This window comes from Sorex fumeus, unplaced genomic scaffold, assembly GCF_029834395.1.
Source record: "Sorex fumeus unplaced genomic scaffold, SorFum_2.1 ptg000001l, whole genome shotgun sequence".
Lineage (NCBI taxonomy): Eukaryota > Metazoa > Chordata > Mammalia > Eulipotyphla > Soricidae > Sorex > Sorex fumeus.
Genome location: NW_026606058.1, coordinates 6128628 through 6147740, shown reverse-complemented (window position 1 = coordinate 6147740; position 19113 = coordinate 6128628). Strand labels below are relative to the sequence as shown.

The window sequence follows — 19113 nt, the reverse complement described above, 5'->3', positions numbered from 1 at the left end:
TTATAGGCATTATAAAATTGTGCTTTCAGGGGTCAGGGAAATGGTTTCACAGTAAAGCACAAGACCCACCTGGTTAAGGCCTTGGGTTCAATACCGGCACTCCTGACAAAACCAAAACACATTGAAAATCGAGTTTTTATTTATTGACTTATTGATCACTTGGTTGATATTAGGCCTAATACCAGTTGTGTGCAGGGATTACTCCTGGCTCTGTGCTCAGGCATCACTCCTAGCAGTGGTGGGGAACCATATGTGGTAATAGGGATTGAACCCTGGTTGGCCAAGGGCAAAGCAAGCACCGTACTTGCTGTACCATCTCTCCAACACCTGAAAAGAATTAATGTGCCTTCAGTACTATCGCCAGTGTCTGAGCATTTAATTTTTCTCTTTCTGTGTGAGTGTGCTCTGTGTGTATGGTGTCTGTACATATATGAGCATGCTTCTGTGTGCTCAAAAAGTGGGTGTTCAACACACTTGTTTGGTGGTCAAGAGCCATGTCCCCATCCTGGCCAGCCGCCACTGCCAACAGACACATGAATGAGGAAACAGGGCAGCCAAACTGGTTGGCAACCAGCTTCCCTTTATGCCAATCTCTGTCCCGACTTTTATTCCTTTCTCCCGCCCGCCAATTCCAGTCTCACTGCGAGCCCCATTCCAGTCTCACACTACCCCTCTTTCCCGTCTCCCCATGCTAGCATCACATCCTTAGTAATCGAGATAATCCCTGGAGTTGGGGGTAGCAAATACACGTAGGTGTGGTTGTACAATCAACACATGTAAGGCCCTTCCTTCAGGGGAAGTTTCTAGGACAAAATTTCATTCTGCGAGGAGATCCACCCAAGAACAGAATTCCATCTAGGGTATATTACTTTCCCCTTTCCAGACCCATTTAAATGGTCATCTTAAATTTACTTCTCAGTAATATGTCTAGTCATTTTGTATGGTACCGGCAGAGGGACAAAGCCACGTGGGTTCTGGGGCCGAGATCTTCAAGCCTACTCGGATTGGAGTCGAGCATCCTCCACCCAGATCCTCCAAATTCCAGTAGGCGGGGGTCACACCCACCAACTGGCCCCCTGGCTCCGTGTAATCCCATCAGCGGCCAAGACTCAGAGACTATAAAAACCAGTTCCTGGAACCGCACGGCCGCATTCGCGGCCACGCAACATCTTATTATGACATTTCATTCCTACTTTGACAAACTGGCAGGCTACCGAATGTAGCTTGCCCACACAGCAGAGTCTGGCAAACTCCCCGTGGCGTACCCAATATGCCAAATACCAGTAACAATGATGGGTCTCATTCTCCTAAAGAGCCTTGAATATAATCTCAGGGCTAGGATGAAGGAGACGTTACTGGGGCCTGCTCGAGGCAATCGACGAATAACAGGATGATTTGTGATTTGTGATTTGTATGGACACAGTAAGAGATATGTTAAGTTTAAGGGGTGGCTTTCATGGGGACATTTTGCAGAGGACATATCTGAGGACTATAGTCCTCAGTCCAGGTTAGTCCTTCCTAACCCCAGGGTCCTTATCCAGTGACTTCTTTTTGGGTCATTACAGAGTTTATCCATGACCGTGCTCTTAACTTATAAGTTTTATGGCACTTGGCTTATCCCTTTTCAATGCCAGGTTAGCTTACAACTTGCCCTGGTTTCATCCAAGTCCTTTGCTGGGACCCTATTTGGGGCTTGTTAGGAACAAAGAGTAACTGAAACTTAAGTAAATATGAAAGATTTCCAGGAGTAAACATTATTCAGAATCAATTAACTTCCACGTTACAAAAGCATAGCATCAACTGTCTTCCTGTGTCTATACAGGAAGGACATTGCTAAACCATGCAGAGGACATAAAGGAAAGAGAAAAGCAGTATAGGATTATTAGTGCTTGATGGAATTGGGCCTTGGGAATGCTTTTGGGGGGAGTAACTCAATAAACCTAATCGAGAACAAACCAATGTTATCAAACTTGCTTCTTTTCTAAATAGCAAGCACAGGTTTTGTCCTTCAATAATTTATCCCAGGTCCCCATTTCTACTTAGTTAAAATTCTAGCTAATTCTCCTGAAAAACATTTCTTTTAGATGCTGTTGACAGCTATTACTGCCCAGGTTATAGATGACAAACAAAAGATTATAGAAGGGTTGTTTTTTTTAACAAAAAAATTTATGTGTGTGTGTTACCTCCCAAGCAATGTTCAGGGGTCCAGGATCGCTCCCACTGATTTTCAGCCAATGGGGCAATGGCTGAATTCTAGGGTCCCAGGATGCAAGGATGCCTGGGCCTGCAGTGACAGAGACCATATGAGGTCCATCAGAGACCACATGAGGTCCGTCAGGGCCACACCTATCAATGTTTGGGAACTTCCAGAGCTACACATGGTGAGTCCTGGGGAGCTGTGTGATACTGGGAATCAAACCAGAATGAGTTGGAGTGTGAGGCATGCACCCTAATCCTTGCACTTCTGCTCCCTTTCCCTGGCTCCTAGAAGCATTGTGTATCATGCTCACCTTAGTGTTGAAACCAAGAACTGAACTCAGCCGTGTTTAATTGTAACACTAGGTTGTGTCTTGTAGGTGGCAGCTGGCTTGCAGACGGAACTGAAGGTGGAACTATTTGCCATGGCTGTTGGAGAGGAAGTTGTCAATGGAGCCTTACACCTCTCTTACAATATTGAGATCACGACAGAGCATGACGTCTTGCTTCTGCCTGTGGAAGCCAATATCCTTTAGAGTTTCACACGCTTAGTCACATTAGTACAAAAACAGCATTTGAGCAAGGAAAACATGGAAACGGAATGCTGTTACCTAACCACTTCACCCTGATATATTGTATTTTCATCAGTTCTATCCGTAAAACCAATTACTAGAGGAAGAAAGCTGTTAAACTCGAGGACATGGATGTAACCACATCCTCTCTCTACTAGGGACTTAAATAGGAACTTTTCTTATTATTTTCAAGCAATAGATTCTCTGTGATTATTGACAGAGAAAGGGTAGGGTAGGAAAACTACCCAAATATGAGTTAGCTTTTAATTTGTTTTTTTTTTACTTTATTTATAAAAGGAAAACTACAAAATGTTATGATGAAAAATGCTTTACATCCATATAGTATCTATAGTAAATTATATTAAAAATGGAGCTGTTTATAAACAAAAAAATAGACAATTTTCTTTTGAAGGTTGGGGTGGGGGAGGCACACCTGGCAGTGCTTACTCCTGGCTCTGCAGTCAGGAATCACTCCTGGTGGTCTTCGGGGGGCCATAGGGGATACTGGGATTCGAACTCAGGTCTCCTGCATGCACCTTACCTGCTTGCTGTACTAGTTCTCTTGCCCCAGACTTAAAAATTTTAGGACAAAGACTATCTTTATTCATCTTTGAAGTCAACTAGTAAAGGGCTGGCACATGGAACTGTGTTGATACTATTAGCTTATGGGGTGTCAAAATGTTTAGAAAGGCTTTTTGTTGTTGTTTGTTTGGGGGCTGTACTCAGCAGTGCTCAGGGGTCGCTTCTGCTAATGGTTGAGGGAACATGTGTAGTGCCAGGAAATGAACCCAGGTCAGCTGCATGTAAGACAATCACCTTTTTTTTTTTTTTTTTTTTTTGCTTTTTGGGTCACACCCGGCGATGCACAAGGGTTACTCCTGGCTCATGCACTCAGGAATTACTCCTGGCGGTGCTCGGGGGACCATATGGGATGCTGGGAATTGAACCCGGGTTGGCTGCATGCAAGGCAAACGCCCTACCCGCTGTGCTATCGCTCCAGCCCCAACAGTCACCTTAACCCGTGTATTCTCTCTCTGTCTGGCACAGAAAAGCATCTTTTTAATTTAAAAAAATCCAATATTATGATATGTGATACCTTTTTACATTAATCATTCATGTATAGATATACAGACATCAGGTGCTTGTTATATGGAGCTGTGTATGTACTGTATCAAATATTTTATTGAGTATAAGGTAAAGGTAAAGGCCCTCCCGTTGATCGTCAATTTGCTCAAGCGGGCCCAGTAACGTCTCCATTGGAGACTTTGTTGTTACTGTGTCTGGCATATTGAATACTCTCGGTAGCTTGCCAGGCTCTCCGAGAGGGGCGGAGGAATCGAACTCGGGTTGGCCATGTTGGCCGCTTGTAAGGCAAACGCCCTACCGCTGTGCTATCGCTCTAGCCCTCGACCTTTCGGCTAAGATCAAGTGTAGTATTGAGTATAGAAATAAAATAAAACCCAGCTCTTATTATTATCTTATTATCTCATCCTACTTTGGACAAACTGGCAGGCTCTCGAATGTAACCTGCCCACATGGCAGAGTCTGGCAAACTCCCCGTGGCGTACCCAATATGCCAACTACCAGTAACAATGATGGGTCTTATTCTCCTAACCCTGAAAGAGCCTTGAATATGGCACTTTTTAAAAAAATCTCAGGGCTAGGACGAAGGAGACTTTACTGGGGCCTGCTCGAGGCAATCGATGAACAAAAGGATGATCGTGATCGTGATAGAAATAAAAATAGATTATTTTTATAATAGACTGGTGGCAGAAATAAAATCTTGTCACTTGATTTCTTTATTTTGTACTCCAGTAACATGAATCATATATTACTTTGTTTATATATAATAAAACAAAGGAGTTGTTTGGGGGTGGGAAGGATCACACTCAGCAGTGCTTAGGGATTACTCCTGGCTCTGTGTTCAGAGATCAGACCTGGTAGGCTCCCAGGACCACCTGGGATGCTAGGGATGGAACCTGGCTTGGCTGCATGCAAGGCAAGTGCCCCACCCACTCTACTGTCTCTCCAGCTTCTATTTTTTATGTTTTGAATTGTATCTTATAGGATGCAAAAACTTTTTTTTTCCTTTTTGGATCACACCCGGCAATGCACAGGGGTTTACTCGTGGATCTGCACTCAGGAGTTACTCCTGGTGGTGCTCAGGGGACCATATGGGATGCTGGGAATCGAACCCGGGTCGGCCGCATGCCAGGCAAACACCTTACCTGCTGTGCTCTCTCTCCAGTCCCTAGAATGCAAAAACTTTTGATGAAATGATACATAGACTAGAATGGACAAGCCCCTAACAAGAGGAAAGTTCTAGATATGTGCATGGGCCAGTTAGGAGTCACTTTGTGAGAAGTTAGGGACATAGAATTACAGTAAGAAAACTGGATGGAAGTAAGTCACTGTCACTGTCACTGTCGTCCCGTTGTTCATGGATTTGCTCGAGCGGGCCCAGTAATGTCTCCATTGGAGACTTTGTTGTTACTGTGTTTGGCATATCGAATACATTACCAGTAGCTTGCCAGGCTCAGTAAGTAGTGAAAGATTTTTTAATCTTTCGTTTAATTTTTTTTTGTCTAGGCAGTCACACTCATTGAATATTTTTGTTCCAATGGACTGTTTAATCAATATCTTAAAAATAAATGAATCAAGTACAATTGTGTGGGGTTATGCTGAAGGAGAATAGAGACAGAATAATCAAAGAATCATTATAAAGCAGATTCAGGAGACCAAATGTGAAAACAGAAACCCTAGATCCACCAGTGAACATGAAGAGGGGAATGGATGAAAGATATTTGAGAGAGACAACATCTGAGATAGAATTCATTGATAAAAGGAAGCAAAAGGACCTAAAAACTCAAAGTGTGGGGGCCAGGTCAGTGACAAAGATTTGCACACAAGCCTTGCTTGCATAAAGGCCCCAGGTTTGATCCCTGGAACCTCAAGGTCCCTAGACCTGAGCACTGCACACAGCAGACCTACGTTCCATCCCAGGCACCTACATGGTCCCCGAGCCCCATCCAGGAATGACTCCTGAGCACAGAGCCAGGAGAAATCAAAATTTAATATCCTTGCTTGGAGATACCTTCATCCCACTCTGACCCCGGTTAGGCAGAGAAAGAGATGGAAAGCTTTAATTTACTGGATGTGGACACAGCATGGGGCCTGGTTTTGGTGATGGAAGGATTCCATAGAAAGATCAGAGTTAGCAGAGAAATATCAACTAGAAAAAAATAAGAAATGCTAAGAGATCAGTATCCATCTGTCATACCCAAAGCCTGAGCATGTAGAATTTGTGGTAGGGAGCACAGGACTTGAAATGGAGTAATGATACTGAGAGGAGATTCTGATTCTAAGCTGCTATCCGGAGTTTATATTCACAAATCATTTGGTTGTGATGTCACTGTCCTTAATGAGTATTTTACCAATTTTACCAAGCAGCAACTATGCTCGGAGAGCAAACAGGAGTTTTCCCCAGGGAAGACACAAACCCGTGGCCACAAGGACTACTAAAATTGCTCCTCCCTCACTTGGAGTCATCATGTCTCGCAGGATTTCTCATTAGATCCAGTAAGTAATAAAGTAAGTAATAAACGGGGGCCTGGTTGGTATTCATGCAGACTATCTTTAGACCTCAGTTTGTTCTCTCTCTTCTTTCAGCCCCAAAGCAAAGAACCGCTTAGCCTAGTGGAATGAGAATACTTTTATTTATTTATTTATTTATTTATTTATTTTTTGCTTTTTGGGTCACACCCGGCGATGCTCAGGGGTTACTCCTGGCTCATGCACTCAGGAATTGCTCCTGGCGGTGCTCAGGGGACCATATGGGATGCTGGGAATCGAAGCTGCGTCGGTCATGTTGGCTGCGTGCAAGGCCAACGCCCTACCCGCTGTGCTATCGCTCCAGCCCCGACAATACTTTTAAATAACAGTAAAATAACGTCCTTTATGTGTACAATATCTAATCCTCAGGTGACTCTTAGGATCTTACCTTCCCATTCTAGATGAAGGAATCTGAGGCCAGAGAATTAAGTGGAAGATGTAATATTAGCCTTTTTCAAGCTGATTCTCAAGTTCATTCCTTTCAGTGATGTTTAACTGACCCTACAAAGAGCAGGGCTGGAGCGATAGCACAGCGGGTAGGGCGTTTGCCTTGCATGCAGCCAACACGGCCGACCCGAGTTCGATTCCTCCGCCCCTCTCGGAGAGCCCGGCAAGCTACCGAAAGTATCTCGCCCGCACGGCAGAGCCTGGCGAGCTCCCCGTGACGTATTCGATATGCCAGACACAGTAACAACAAGTCTCACAAAGGAGATGTTACTGGGCCCGCTCGAGCAAATCAACGATCAACGGGAGGGAGGGCCTTTACTTACTTACTTACCTTACAAAGAGCAGAGGCAAAAACATACACACTAGGATGCCTTTTTGAACTTGAGAAACTCAAGCCCAGTGATTTTTAAAAAACGTTTTGGATTTAAAATGTGTTATGTATGTGTGTGTGCACATATGTTTATGTTGGATAAAATTAGGTTGTCCCTGCTCCTCCCCCTGGGAGCTTAGGTTTATTGAGTTACTCCCACAACAGTGCTCCTGGGGCACACCCAATCCCACCAAGCACTAATAATCCTATATTGCTTTTCTCTTTCCTTTATGTCCTTTGCATGGTTTAGCAATGTCCTTTCTTTAATAGACACAGGAAGACAGTTGATGCTATACTTTGTAAGATGGGAGTTAACTGACTTCAGATAATATCTATTCTTGGGCACCCATCATATTTACTTAAGCCTCAGTTGCCTCTATTCCTAGCACCCCCAAAAGGAGGGTCCTGACGAAGGGTCTGGATGGACAAGCTGTAAGCTACCCTGGCATAGGAAAGGGACAAGCTAAGTACCGTAAGAAGCATATAAGTTAAGAACACTGTCATGGACAAATTCTGTCATGACCTAAAAGGAAGTAACTGAATAAGGACCCTGCTGGGGTTAGGAAAGACTAACCTGGCCTGAGGACTGTAGTCTAGGATATAAAGCCAGATGTCCCCAGGAAGAACCAACCTTTAAACTTAAAGGGCTTCTGCGATAGCACAGTGGTAGGGCGTTTGCCTTGCATGCAGCCAACATGGCCGCCCCGAGTTCGATTCCTCCGCCCCTCTCGGAGAGCCCGGCAAGCTACCGAGAGTATCTCGCCCGCACGGCAGAGCCTGGCAAGCTACCCGTGATGTATTCAATATGCCAAACACAGTAACAACAAAGTCTCCAATGGAGACGTTACTGGGCCCACTCGAGAAAATCGATGAACAACGGGAGAATCTTTCTTTCTTTCTTTCTTTCTTTCTTTCTTTCTTTCTTTCTTTCTTTCTTCCTTCCTTCCTTCCTTCCTTCCTTTCTTTCTTTCTTTCTTTCCTTTAAACTTAATAGATATCTTACTGTGTTCATACAACATGACTAGAAATATTATGAGAAGCACATTTACAATAACTGTTTAAATGGATTACTAGCTGAGGAAAGGAGAAAGCAATACACCCTGGATGGAATCCTGCCCTTGAGCAGATCTCCTAGTAATCTGGAGAGCCGAACCCTCAGATGAGATCTTCTCCTTGAGTTAATCCCCTAGAACTTCCCCTGAAGGAGTGGCTTTTCATCTGTTATGACAATGTTCAACCCCACCTATGTGTACCCCCACCCTTTATGATTTCTACATAACTATGCTGCAAGGGGAAAAAAAGGGGATAAGGACTAGGAGGAGGACTAGGATGAAGACTAGGATGAAGGAACTATGATAACTGGGACTGGGACCAAAACTACGACCATGATTGTGCTGTAAGGGAGAGATTGGACTACACTGGGGAGAAGAGAGAAATAAACTGACTACCAACAAACCTGGGGTCCTGTTTCTCCATTCCCTGGTCCTTTGCCAGGGGCTGGCCAGGGGTCCGTCCATCGCTGTGGGCTGGCCAGGGGGAACGGCTCTTGATCACCAAATGTTTGAGTCCCGCGTGTCCACACCTTTTCCTTGAAACTCATGTGTGTGTGTGTGTGTGTGTGTGTGTGTGTGTGTGTGTGTGTGTATAATTGTTATGCTTTGCTTTATTTTGGGGCCGTACGCAGTAGTGCTTGGATCAGATCAGAGTCCATCACATACAGGGCAAGTGCCTTACCACCTGTACCATCTCTTCAGTCCTTCTTATAAATATTTTTTCTTTGGTTTTTGGGGCCACACTCCTTGCTCTGTGCTCAGGGATCAGTCCTGGAATCTTCTGAGTACCAAATGGAATGCTGGGGATCAGGATTGGCCACGTGCAAGGCAAGCATGCTAGGCCTCTGTACTGTCCTTGGCCCCACCCTATCAAATATATATATATATTTTTTGCTTTTTGGGTCACACCCGGCGATACTCAGGGGTTACTCCTGGCTCATGCACTCAGGAATTGCTCCTGGCGGTGCTTGGGGGACCATATGGGATGCTGGGAATCGAACCTGGGTCAGCCATGTTGGCTGCGTACAAGGCAAACGCCCTACCCGCTGTGCTATCGCTCCAGCCCCACCTATCAAATATTCTTAAAAATTAAGGATACCACAGAACTTTTACTTCTCTTAGTTGTAGTTATGAACATTAACCCAATTAGAATTAAACCTAAAATATTTAAGACTTTTGTAAAAGTGATAAGCAAATGAGTTTTTAATTAAAAAAATGAATTTTTAAGAACATAGTTGGATTTTTTTTTTTTTGCTTTTTGGGTCACACCCAGCAATGCTCAGGGGTTACTCCTGGCTTTGCACTCAGGAATTACTCCTGGCAGTGCTTGGGGGACCATATGGGATACCAGGGATCGAACCCGGGTCGGCTGCGTGCAAGGCAAACACCCCACCCGCTGTGCTATCTCTCCGGCCCCCCATACTTGTATTTTTTAAATTGTCTGTATCCAATCTATTGCACATCATGTAGCTACTGAAAACTCTGTGTGTCCATAGGAGAAACAGCTTCCTACAGCTGCCATATCAAACTAGCATGGTTTGATATGGCTTAAAACAACAAATGTTTATTGTCTTTCAATTCAGGAGTGAAATTAAGGTGTTAGCAGGGTTGATTCCTTTATGCATCCTTGATTCACCTCATTCCAGCATCCTCAGAAGTCTTTTTCAATTCCAGCACTGTAGCACTGTCCTCTCGCTGTTCATTGATTGGCTCGAGTGGGCCCAGTAACGTCTCCATTGTGAGACTTGTTGTTACTGTGTTTGGCATATTGAATACATCACGGGGAGCTTGCCAGGCTTTGCCCTGCGGATGAGATACTCTCAGTAGCTTGCTGGGCTCTCTGAGAGGGGAGGAGGAATCGAACCTGGGTCGGCTGGGTTGGCCACATGTAAGGGAAACCCCCTACCTGCTGGGCTATCGCTCCAACCCAAGTTCAATGTCCTCAAATCCTACTTAAACTGTCTGTCTTCCCGTTGTTCATCGATTTGCTCGAGTGGGCCCAGTAACGTCTCCATTGTGAGACTTCTTGTTACTGTGTTTGGCATATTGAATACTCTCGGCAGCTTGCCAGGCTCTCTGAGAGGGGCGGAGGAATCGAACCCGGTTTGGCCGGGCTGGCTGCGTGCAAGGCAAATGCCCTACCGCTGTGCTATAGGGGCAGAGGGTAGAAGAGATAGTCAAGTGAATAGGGGGCTTGACTTGCATGGGCAGACCTAGGTCTGATCCTCCAAACCACACATGATCCTCCGAGTCCACCAGGAGTGATAAACCTGAGTGCAGAGCCAGAAGTAAGCCCTGAGCACCACTGGGTGTGGTCCAAACCCCAAAATATCAAATAATATTGATTTTTTTATAGGTACCATGATTTAAAATGCTTTTGAGTGGGTACATTCATAGAATATTCCAGCACAACTTTGACCACTGTATCAACTGTCCTCTGTCCTTCCCCACGTGGTTGAGCCCAGTTCTTGGAATACATCCTACCTTTCCTTCAAAAGCAGAACATGACTTAGTCACACTGCCCATCACATTTTAACAGGGATCACTTTTCTACAATCAGTTTTTTTTTTTTGCATCTAATTAGGACCAACTGTTCATATTTCCTTTTTTCTGGTATGGGGTGGGAGGGCTAGCACTGGGGCCACACCTGGCAGTGCTCAGGGTTTGCTGCTGGGAAGATGGAAGATCACATGGTGTTTTTGAGACTTGATTGTGGGTCGGTTGTGTGAAAGGCAATTATCTTAGCAGTTGTACTATCTCTCTGGGCCCTAGTGTTCGTATTTTTAACAACACTATTCATAGTAATCCTGAAAACTCTCTTTAGAAAGATATAGAAAAGAAATCCCTAAAGTCTATACCTGTGTCAACAGAGGGAAAAGAAAATGCTAAGAAAGATCAGAAGAAATAAAAGGGGATATGCCCCAGATACCATAGAAATCAAGCTAGAGTGATAGCACAGTGGGTAGGGTATTTGCCTTGCACGTGGCCGACAGGGGTTCAATTCTTCTGTCCCTCTCGGAGAGGCTGGCAAGCTACCGAGTATCCCGCCTGCACGTCAGAGCCTGGCAAGCGCCCCGTGGCGTATTTGAAATGCCAAAAAACAGTAACAAGTCTCACAATTGAAACGTTACTGGTGCCCGCTCGAGCAAATCGATGAACGGGAGGACAGTGCTACAGTGCTACTTGTGTCGCTTGGAGACTACTCCCAGCCTGGTGCTGGGGGGCCGCTGCTGGCAGGCCCGGGGCCCCTGCAAATGCCAAGGACCGACCCTGGGATCCTGCGTGTAGTGTGCACTCCGGTGCTTTGGGCTTTCATCCTCGTTGAAATGAGCCTTTTTCCATCTCGCACCTCAAAATTCCTCCTTTATTTACCTCTTTCTCAATGCCAAAGCCCTGTCTACATTTTAGGAACTTGTCACAGTCGCACCTTATTACCTACATCTGGGACTGAGGAGAAATCCAGTTTGGCCTCTGTCCTAGCTCTTGGCGGTGAGCAGAATATATTTTCTTTATACCAGCCATTGGATTTAGGACTCATCCGCATTTAGCTTGGCCTCGTTTTAACTAATGGAGTTTGTAAAAGTTCTATTTCTAATTAACATCACATTTCCAGTTCCTGAGCTGACATCCGTTTGTTTACAGTACTATTCAATCCAGCAGACATTTTAATAGCTCTGAAAATATTTCTGACCCCCCTTTAAGAGGACATCGAGGACCCCTAAATTCTTGGACACTTCGGAAACCAGGGAGTGAAAGCAAAGTTTATCCCAGTGTTTCTGCGGTGACTTCCAGATGCTATGACCCCAAACCGAGAAGGGACATTTGCTTCTCTAAAGGTAAAGGTAAAGGTAAAGGCCCTCCCGTTGATCGTCGATTTGCTCGAGCGGGCCCAGTAACGTCTCCATTGGAGACTTTGTTGTTACTGTGTCTGGCATATCGAATACTCTCGGTAGCTTGCCGGGCTCTCCGAGAGGGGCGGAGGAATCGAACTCGGGTCGGCCATGTTGGCCGCTTGTAAGGCGAACGCCCTACCGCTGTGCCAAGCTACCGAGAGTATTCGATATGCCAGACACAGTAACAATAAAGTCTCCAATGGAGAAGTTACTGGGCCCGCTCGAGCAAATCGACGATCAACGGGAGGGCCTTTTTGCTTCTCTAGATGGACAATTATGAAAACTCTGGATTAGTTTTCAAAACATTCCTATTTCCCATTGGCATTTATCTACTAACAATAATTTCATGGATCTGCCTAAAAGAAGAAATGTCTCCCTCTGTCCCTCCCCCCCATCGCGGAGTGAACCAGGGCTTCGCACGTACCAGGCCTGTGCTATACCACCACATTGCCACATTCTCAGTCACATCACAATCACAATCACAAATCATCCTGTTATTCGTCGATTGCCTCGAGCAGGCCCCAGTAACGTCTCCTTCATCCTAGCCCTGAGATTATATTCAAGGCTCTTTAGGAGAATGAGACCCATCATTGTTAACTGGTATTTGGCATATTGGGTACGCCACGGGGAGTTTGCCAGACTCTGCCGTGTGGACAGGCTACATTCTCAGTCACATAGGAAAAAAAAATTTTTTTTGATGGGGTGGGCATACCCAGTGGTGCTCAGAACTTACTCCTGGCTCTGACTTGAAAGTTCACTCCTGGTGGACTCAGGAAACTAAATGGGGTGCAGTAATGGAACCCAGGTTGGCCACTGGCTCCGTGCAAAGCAAACACCCTCCCTGCTATACTGCTCCAGAAACCAAGGCTACTTCTGATGCCTCTGCTCATGGTGTGATACGAGAAAAAGATACATATTTTATTTTAACATTTTAAAATTTTAACATTTCATTTTAACATTTATTATCACCCTGAGCTAACATGTATTTCTACTATTTTCTACTTGTGCCTATACTGGATGGCTGGAGCGATAGCACAGCGGGTAGGGCGTTTGCCTTGCAAGTGGCCGATCTGAATTTGATTCCTCCGCCCCTCTTGGAGAGCCCGGCAAGCTACCGAGAGTCTCACCTGCACAGCAAAGCCTGGCAAGTTACCCATGACGTGTTCGAGATGCCAAAAACAGTAACAAGTCTCACAATTTGTGAGACGTTACTGGTGCCCCGCTCGAGCAAATCGATGAACAACGAGAGGACGGTGTAGTGCCTATATTGGAATTGTTATAAAATGATGCAATTTGTATGTCTCCTTATGTTAAAACAGTAGTTTCTTTTTTTAACAGGGGGTGGCTTTTTGGGTCACACTTGGCAAAGTTCAGGGGTACCATATGGGACTCAGGATTGAATCTGGGTTGGCCATGTGCAAGGAAAATGCCCTCCCCACTGTACTATATCGCCCAGCCCCAACATTTTGTATTTACTTTGACCAGAGCTAAACTATTATGCCTATTTTGCCTATTATGCCTATTTTGGAGATTTGAAGTATAAAACACAACTAGATTAGGTAACTTGCTATAGGGAAGTGGTATTAAGTTATGAAGCTACAAAATAAACTAAGCTCAAACATAAAGCAGTGCATGTTTGTGTTTCTGTAAACCAGGAACCCATGCACAGCTCTGCAGGGAACTCTGGTCCAACTTGGACGAGCTTGCTTTCAGGCAGCTGTTGGCAGGACTTAGCTTCCTGCAGGGTGTTGACCTAGGACCTTGGTGATTAGAAAAGTTCCCGTAAAAGCATAGATCTAAAAGTGAAGTTCCTTTCCTAAAATATTTCTTTCTTCCCAAATTTCTACCATGCCCGTGTACATGTGAGCGTGAGCACACACACGCGTGTGCAGACACACACACACACACACACACACACACACACACACACACACGTGCAGCATATTATCAAGAAGCCTAGGAAGCAATCTCAACTTGACTACTCTGTAATTAGAAATAACAATTTTATTTAGAGAAGTATAAACAGCAACTAAGGTCTTTTTATATACAGATGTAACAATCTACAAGGTAAAATTTAAGGCTGTCTGTTCCAGATCAACTTTACAGCCCCTTTTAGGTCTCTACACCCATGCTACCAGGCATTAATGGACTGAGGAAAATCATTTAAGACACCTGATTGTTTCAGTAGAAGGCAGGACCTAACACAAACAGGTAGTAAATAAGCCAACAAATCTGTCATCAAATAAGAAAAACTTTGGAAACGCTCATCTCAAATCCAGTGGGGGGAAAAAAAACCCTAATTTGGAAAAAATCTTCTGCTCTCTATTGGCACATAAAGGGAACAAGTCCTACAGGGCTCAAGGCTTGATCTTCGGTAGCAAAGGAATCTTTTCTTTTCTTTTTCAAAACTAAGCATGGTTTTAGAGAGGGAGGGCGGGAGAGGGAGAGACAGAGGGAGTGAGGGAGAGAGAGGGAGAGAGGAGAGGAGAGGAGAGAAGAGGAAGGGAAGGGAAGCAGAGGGAGCAGAGAGGGAGCGAGGGAGAGAGAGTGAGAGCGAGCCCTCCAGGTTGGAATTCTTTCAGGCCAATCTGGAACCATCCAGAGATGTCCAACACGGAAAAGTCGAAGCTACCACCACGTTTACATCTTAAGTCAAAGTTAAGATCAGCTTCTCCCTTTTTTTCCTCTTCCTCTTTTTCTCCTCCAGTTGGCTAGTGGCATCAGCAAAAAACATGACTTCACTTTTTGCTTCGCATTCCCTCTTGAGATAATCAAGGCCTGCCATATTGAAGCCAATCACATCCTGGGGACAAGACGAGAGCCATCAAATACTTCCTCTCCTATCAGTTCCCACACAGAGACACAGGCGAGCTGGCAACCCCTGCTTCAAGGCGTTGCCACCTATCCTTCTGTGTCTAGGGTTCTTTTATTCCACCCCTCCCCCCCAATACCCAATACGGATCAATACAGGCATATGCAGGACACACACTCCTGGAGATTAGGCCCAGCTTCCCGTGTTACTTCTAAACCACTCATACGTCGGTTTTTTCCTTGTCATCATTTCTCTACAAAGATACTTACCCGGACTTGGCTGACTTTGGAAATAGTCGTTTCCTTTAATTTTTCAATCACTGGCACAAGCATTTGGTTGCTAGTGATCTGTCCAAAGTGAATCCTAGTAGAAAACTGAGAGTTAATTCTGCAAACAGAGAGAGTGGGTTTTGCCTCCACTTATGCCGTCCAGAGTTGGCAAATAAACACAGTATCAAAATAAATAACTAGTTTTACTATATAGTGGGAGTGCAGAAATCTTTCTAGCAAGAAGCCAAAACCAAAACAAAGCCCCAAACTTAAAAAAAAATTCCTTGTCTACTCTTCCATTCTACTTAAAATGACAGTTAAAAAATTAACCACCCTAAACCTTCTAACACGTTCAGCTCATTTGCCAAGCGAACTCTGCCCAGCAATCTGTTCAAGTAGTCGGCTTCCAACAATGGTTATTAATAGAACATGGAGAACATGAGACTTCTAAAAAATACTAATTCAAAAACATTAAAATTTCTAGTTAAGCCCCAGCAAAAAAAAAAAAAAAAAAAAAAAAAAAAAAAAAAAAAAAAAGAGGCAGTCATGTAACTCGAGAGTCAAACTGTGATGTTTAGGACCAAGATGAACACCGAGAGCTTCTACTCGTCTCAAGTCCACACCCGGCCTACCCTCACCAGCCAACCGCCACATCCTCCTGTGAAGTATTGCAATAGCACACAGGCCACAGCAACAGGAAATGATCAGCCAAGTGTTAGAAATTTGTGTCCTAATAATTTGCCCAAATTATAAGTACGGCAATAATATAAACTTGTCACTTTTGGGGGGGCCACTATCTGACAGATAACAGAAACGGAGGTTACAAATCATGAAACCGGTTCCCGCATCACGTTCTCTCTCTCCTCTGGGTTCTTTCAACTGTTTGGTAGTGGGTGACCAGGTCTGTCTGTGCCATGACCATGGTAAGGAATGATACGCTTGGCTCTGTCTACTCTGTAACAGCTTGAGAAGGGACCAAGGGGCAGAGAATGGGAAGCCAGAAGATATTCCTATGCCTCTGTAAATGCTTGCAATAGACATTAATAAAAATTCGTCATACTTAAAATAATCCGGTGAACTCAACTGGACTCTGTTTCTCAGTACCTTTGTATCCCTGCCTTTAACTTTCTATTCCTACTTGCTGAGACCTGGAAAACAAACCCACTGACGCTTAAAATGCGTCTCTGAGGATATGATAAAACCTTTACATAGCTTTAATACTTCTAAAGAACTTCAAAGCTTTAAGTGCTTCTCACGAAACAGCAAACAGAAGAAACTATCAAAAAGACTTGAACCAAAGCATCTCTGTTTGATGATAACATAAAGACTTAAAAAAGAAGACTTAGCTCCTCTGGTTTAAAGAGACGGGCCATCACAGGCCAGAGGCCTAGTCTAGCAAGTTGGGCCCTTGCCAAGTGCACAGCGGGCCTAGGTTCGATCCTCGGGACCCCGGATGCTCCCTGAGCACCACCAAGTGGTGCCCCTGAAAATAAAAAAATGAAAAATGAAAAAGGCACGAGCAACGAAAGCATGTCAAACAGCTTGCTAAACATGTCAAGGGCTGGCGTTCCGCCCCGGCCCGAGAGTCGGGAACAGCGGAGCTCGTCACTCCACAGGACGGGCTGCCTCAGCGGAGGTGTGACTGGGGTCACGGTACCGAGCGACACTGCTGTGTTTGGGAAAGGCACTGTTGTTACCTGAGGAGGAAGAAGAGACAGCGGCACAGGAGCTCGATATCAGAGCCCCACTGGATGAATTCGTTGAAGAGCGTGAGGATGTCTGGGACGTAGGAGAAGGGTAGCACCAGCAGCGACTCCTCCAGCTCACTGCAGGACAGACAAAACAGGACACCACATTTCTCCCAACAGTCAACTTGGAAACCTTTTCCTCTACATTCTGTCTGTGAGAGCTGGAGCGACAGCACAGCGGGTAGGGCGTTTGCCTTGCCGCGGCCGATCCGGGTTGATTCCTCCATCCCTCTCGGAGAGCCTGGCAAGCTTCCAAGAGTATCCCGCCCGCGTGGCAGAGCCTGGCAAGCTCGATATGCCAAACACAGTAATAAGTCTCACAATGGAGACGTTACTGGTGCCCGCTCGAGCAAATGGATGAACAATGGGAGGACAGTGCTACAGTGCTGTTTGTCAGGCATCATGTGCTGCCGGAGGGGTGAAACCCAGGGTTCCTGCATACATGGCACATGCTCCAGCCCTTCAGGTGATCTCCCCCTAATTTTCATTAGGCCAAAATAATAATAAAGCCAGAAGTGTAACAAGATTCCAAAAATACATGCAAGGACGTAAAGAGTTCTAAAAACTAGTAAAAAGGGGGGCTCAGAGCCACAGCTCAATAGGCTGAGTGCACACACAGCACAGGAGAGACTGGGGCTTTGGGGTCCAGTCTATGACCTGCCATCCCCAAGCATGCCTTGGAGTTAGCCCTGGACTCATCCTTGAACCAGTATGCCTTAAAACCAAAGCAAACAATTGCCGATTAAATACAAAGTCAAGGAAACAACTAAGCATAAGAGATGGGAAGGAACAAAATGTATGAAAACAAAACAAAACTACCAGCAAGAAGCAACGAATATAAAAATCTAACTTCATAATCACCCCCAAGAAATCCAAGTACAATACCCCCTTTTACAGGCACGTGAAAAAATGCTCTTTATCCCTAATCATCAGTGAGATGATATCATCTCACACCAGAGACCGGCACACATCCAAGAGAATAAGAGCAACCAGTGCCGGTGCAGATGTGGGGAGAAAGGGACTCTGCTTCACTGTTGGAGGGAATGCCAACTGGTCCAACCATTTTTTTTTTAATTTTATTTTTAATTTTATTTTTTTTTATTAGTGAAACACCATGAGGTACAGTTATAGGCTTACAAATTTTGTGCTTGGGTTTCAGTTATACAATGATCAAGTGCCCATCCCTCCACCAGTGCCTGTCATCCATCACCACGGGTCCCAGCATCCCCCCCCTGCACCCCCCATCCCCCCCCCCCCCCCCCCCGTCCCATCCTGCCTCTGTGGCAGGGTATTCCCCCTTGTTCTCTCTCTCTTCTTTTGGGTACTGTGTTTTGCAAGAGAGGCTTTGAGTGGCAATCATGTTTGGTCTATAAACTACTTTTAGCATGCTTCTCCCACCCTGGGAGGGTCTTCACAACACCCTTCATTTGGTGCTCTCTTCTCTATCTGAGCTTCCTTTTCACCTAGAACGTGTGGCTGGCCTTCCATTCATGGAGCAAAATTCCTGGTACTAATCTCAGCCATTCCTGGGTGTTAGTCTCCCTTTTTGTTGCTTTATGTTCCCCAGATGAATGCAATCTTTCTGTGTCTATCCCGCTCTTTCTGACTCATTTCGCTTAACATGATACTTTCCATGTAGTACCACTTGTATGTAAATTTCATGACTTTATCCTTTCTAACAGCTACATAGTACTCCATTGTGTAAATGTACCAAAGTTTCTTTAACCAGTCCTCTGTTCTCGGGCACTCAGGTTTTTTCCAGATTCTGGCTATTGTAAAGAGTGCTGCAATGAACAAACAATTGCAGATGTCACTTCGACTATACTCTTTTGCCTCTCTGGGATATATTCCCAGGAGTGCTATAGCTGGGTCAAATGGGAGATCAAATTCTAATTTTTTGAGAGTCGTCCATACTGTTTTCCAAAAGGGTGGTCCAACGATTTTGGAAAACAGTATGGACATTCCTCAAGAAACTAGAAACTGAGCTCCCATTTGACCCAGCAATACCACTTCTGGGAATATACACTAGAGTGCCCCAAAACACACAGCAGAAACACCAACTGCACTCTTACGGTCATGTTAGTACTAGCTCTGGACAACCTGGAAACTACCTGAGTGTCCGAGAACAGATGAATGGGTAAA

General features: G+C 45.0%; 2 protein-coding genes across 2 annotated transcripts in view; one reads left to right on the top strand and one right to left on the bottom strand.

Annotated features, from left to right (window-relative positions):
• The window catches only part of SPAG17 (sperm associated antigen 17), a 296302-nt gene extending 289960 nt beyond the window's left edge, over positions 1 to 6342 (top strand). The window contains exons 46-47 of the mRNA XM_056115626.1: positions 2577 to 2721; positions 6203 to 6342. Of these exons, the coding sequence (XP_055971601.1) occupies positions 2577 to 2721; positions 6203 to 6342 (285 nt within the window). The remainder of the gene's footprint in view (positions 1 to 2576; positions 2722 to 6202) is intronic.
• A 7795-nt stretch (positions 6343 to 14137) lies between these two features.
• Positions 14138 to 19113, bottom strand: part of WDR3 (WD repeat domain 3) — a 49644-nt gene continuing 44668 nt past the window's right edge. The window contains exons 25-27 of the mRNA XM_056118293.1: positions 16921 to 17049; positions 15224 to 15317; positions 14138 to 14945 (exon numbers count right to left, since the gene is read on the bottom strand). Coding sequence (XP_055974268.1) covers positions 14790 to 14945; positions 15224 to 15317; positions 16921 to 17049 — 379 coding nt within the window. The 3' untranslated portion in view covers positions 14138 to 14789. The remainder of the gene's footprint in view (positions 14946 to 15223; positions 15318 to 16920; positions 17050 to 19113) is intronic.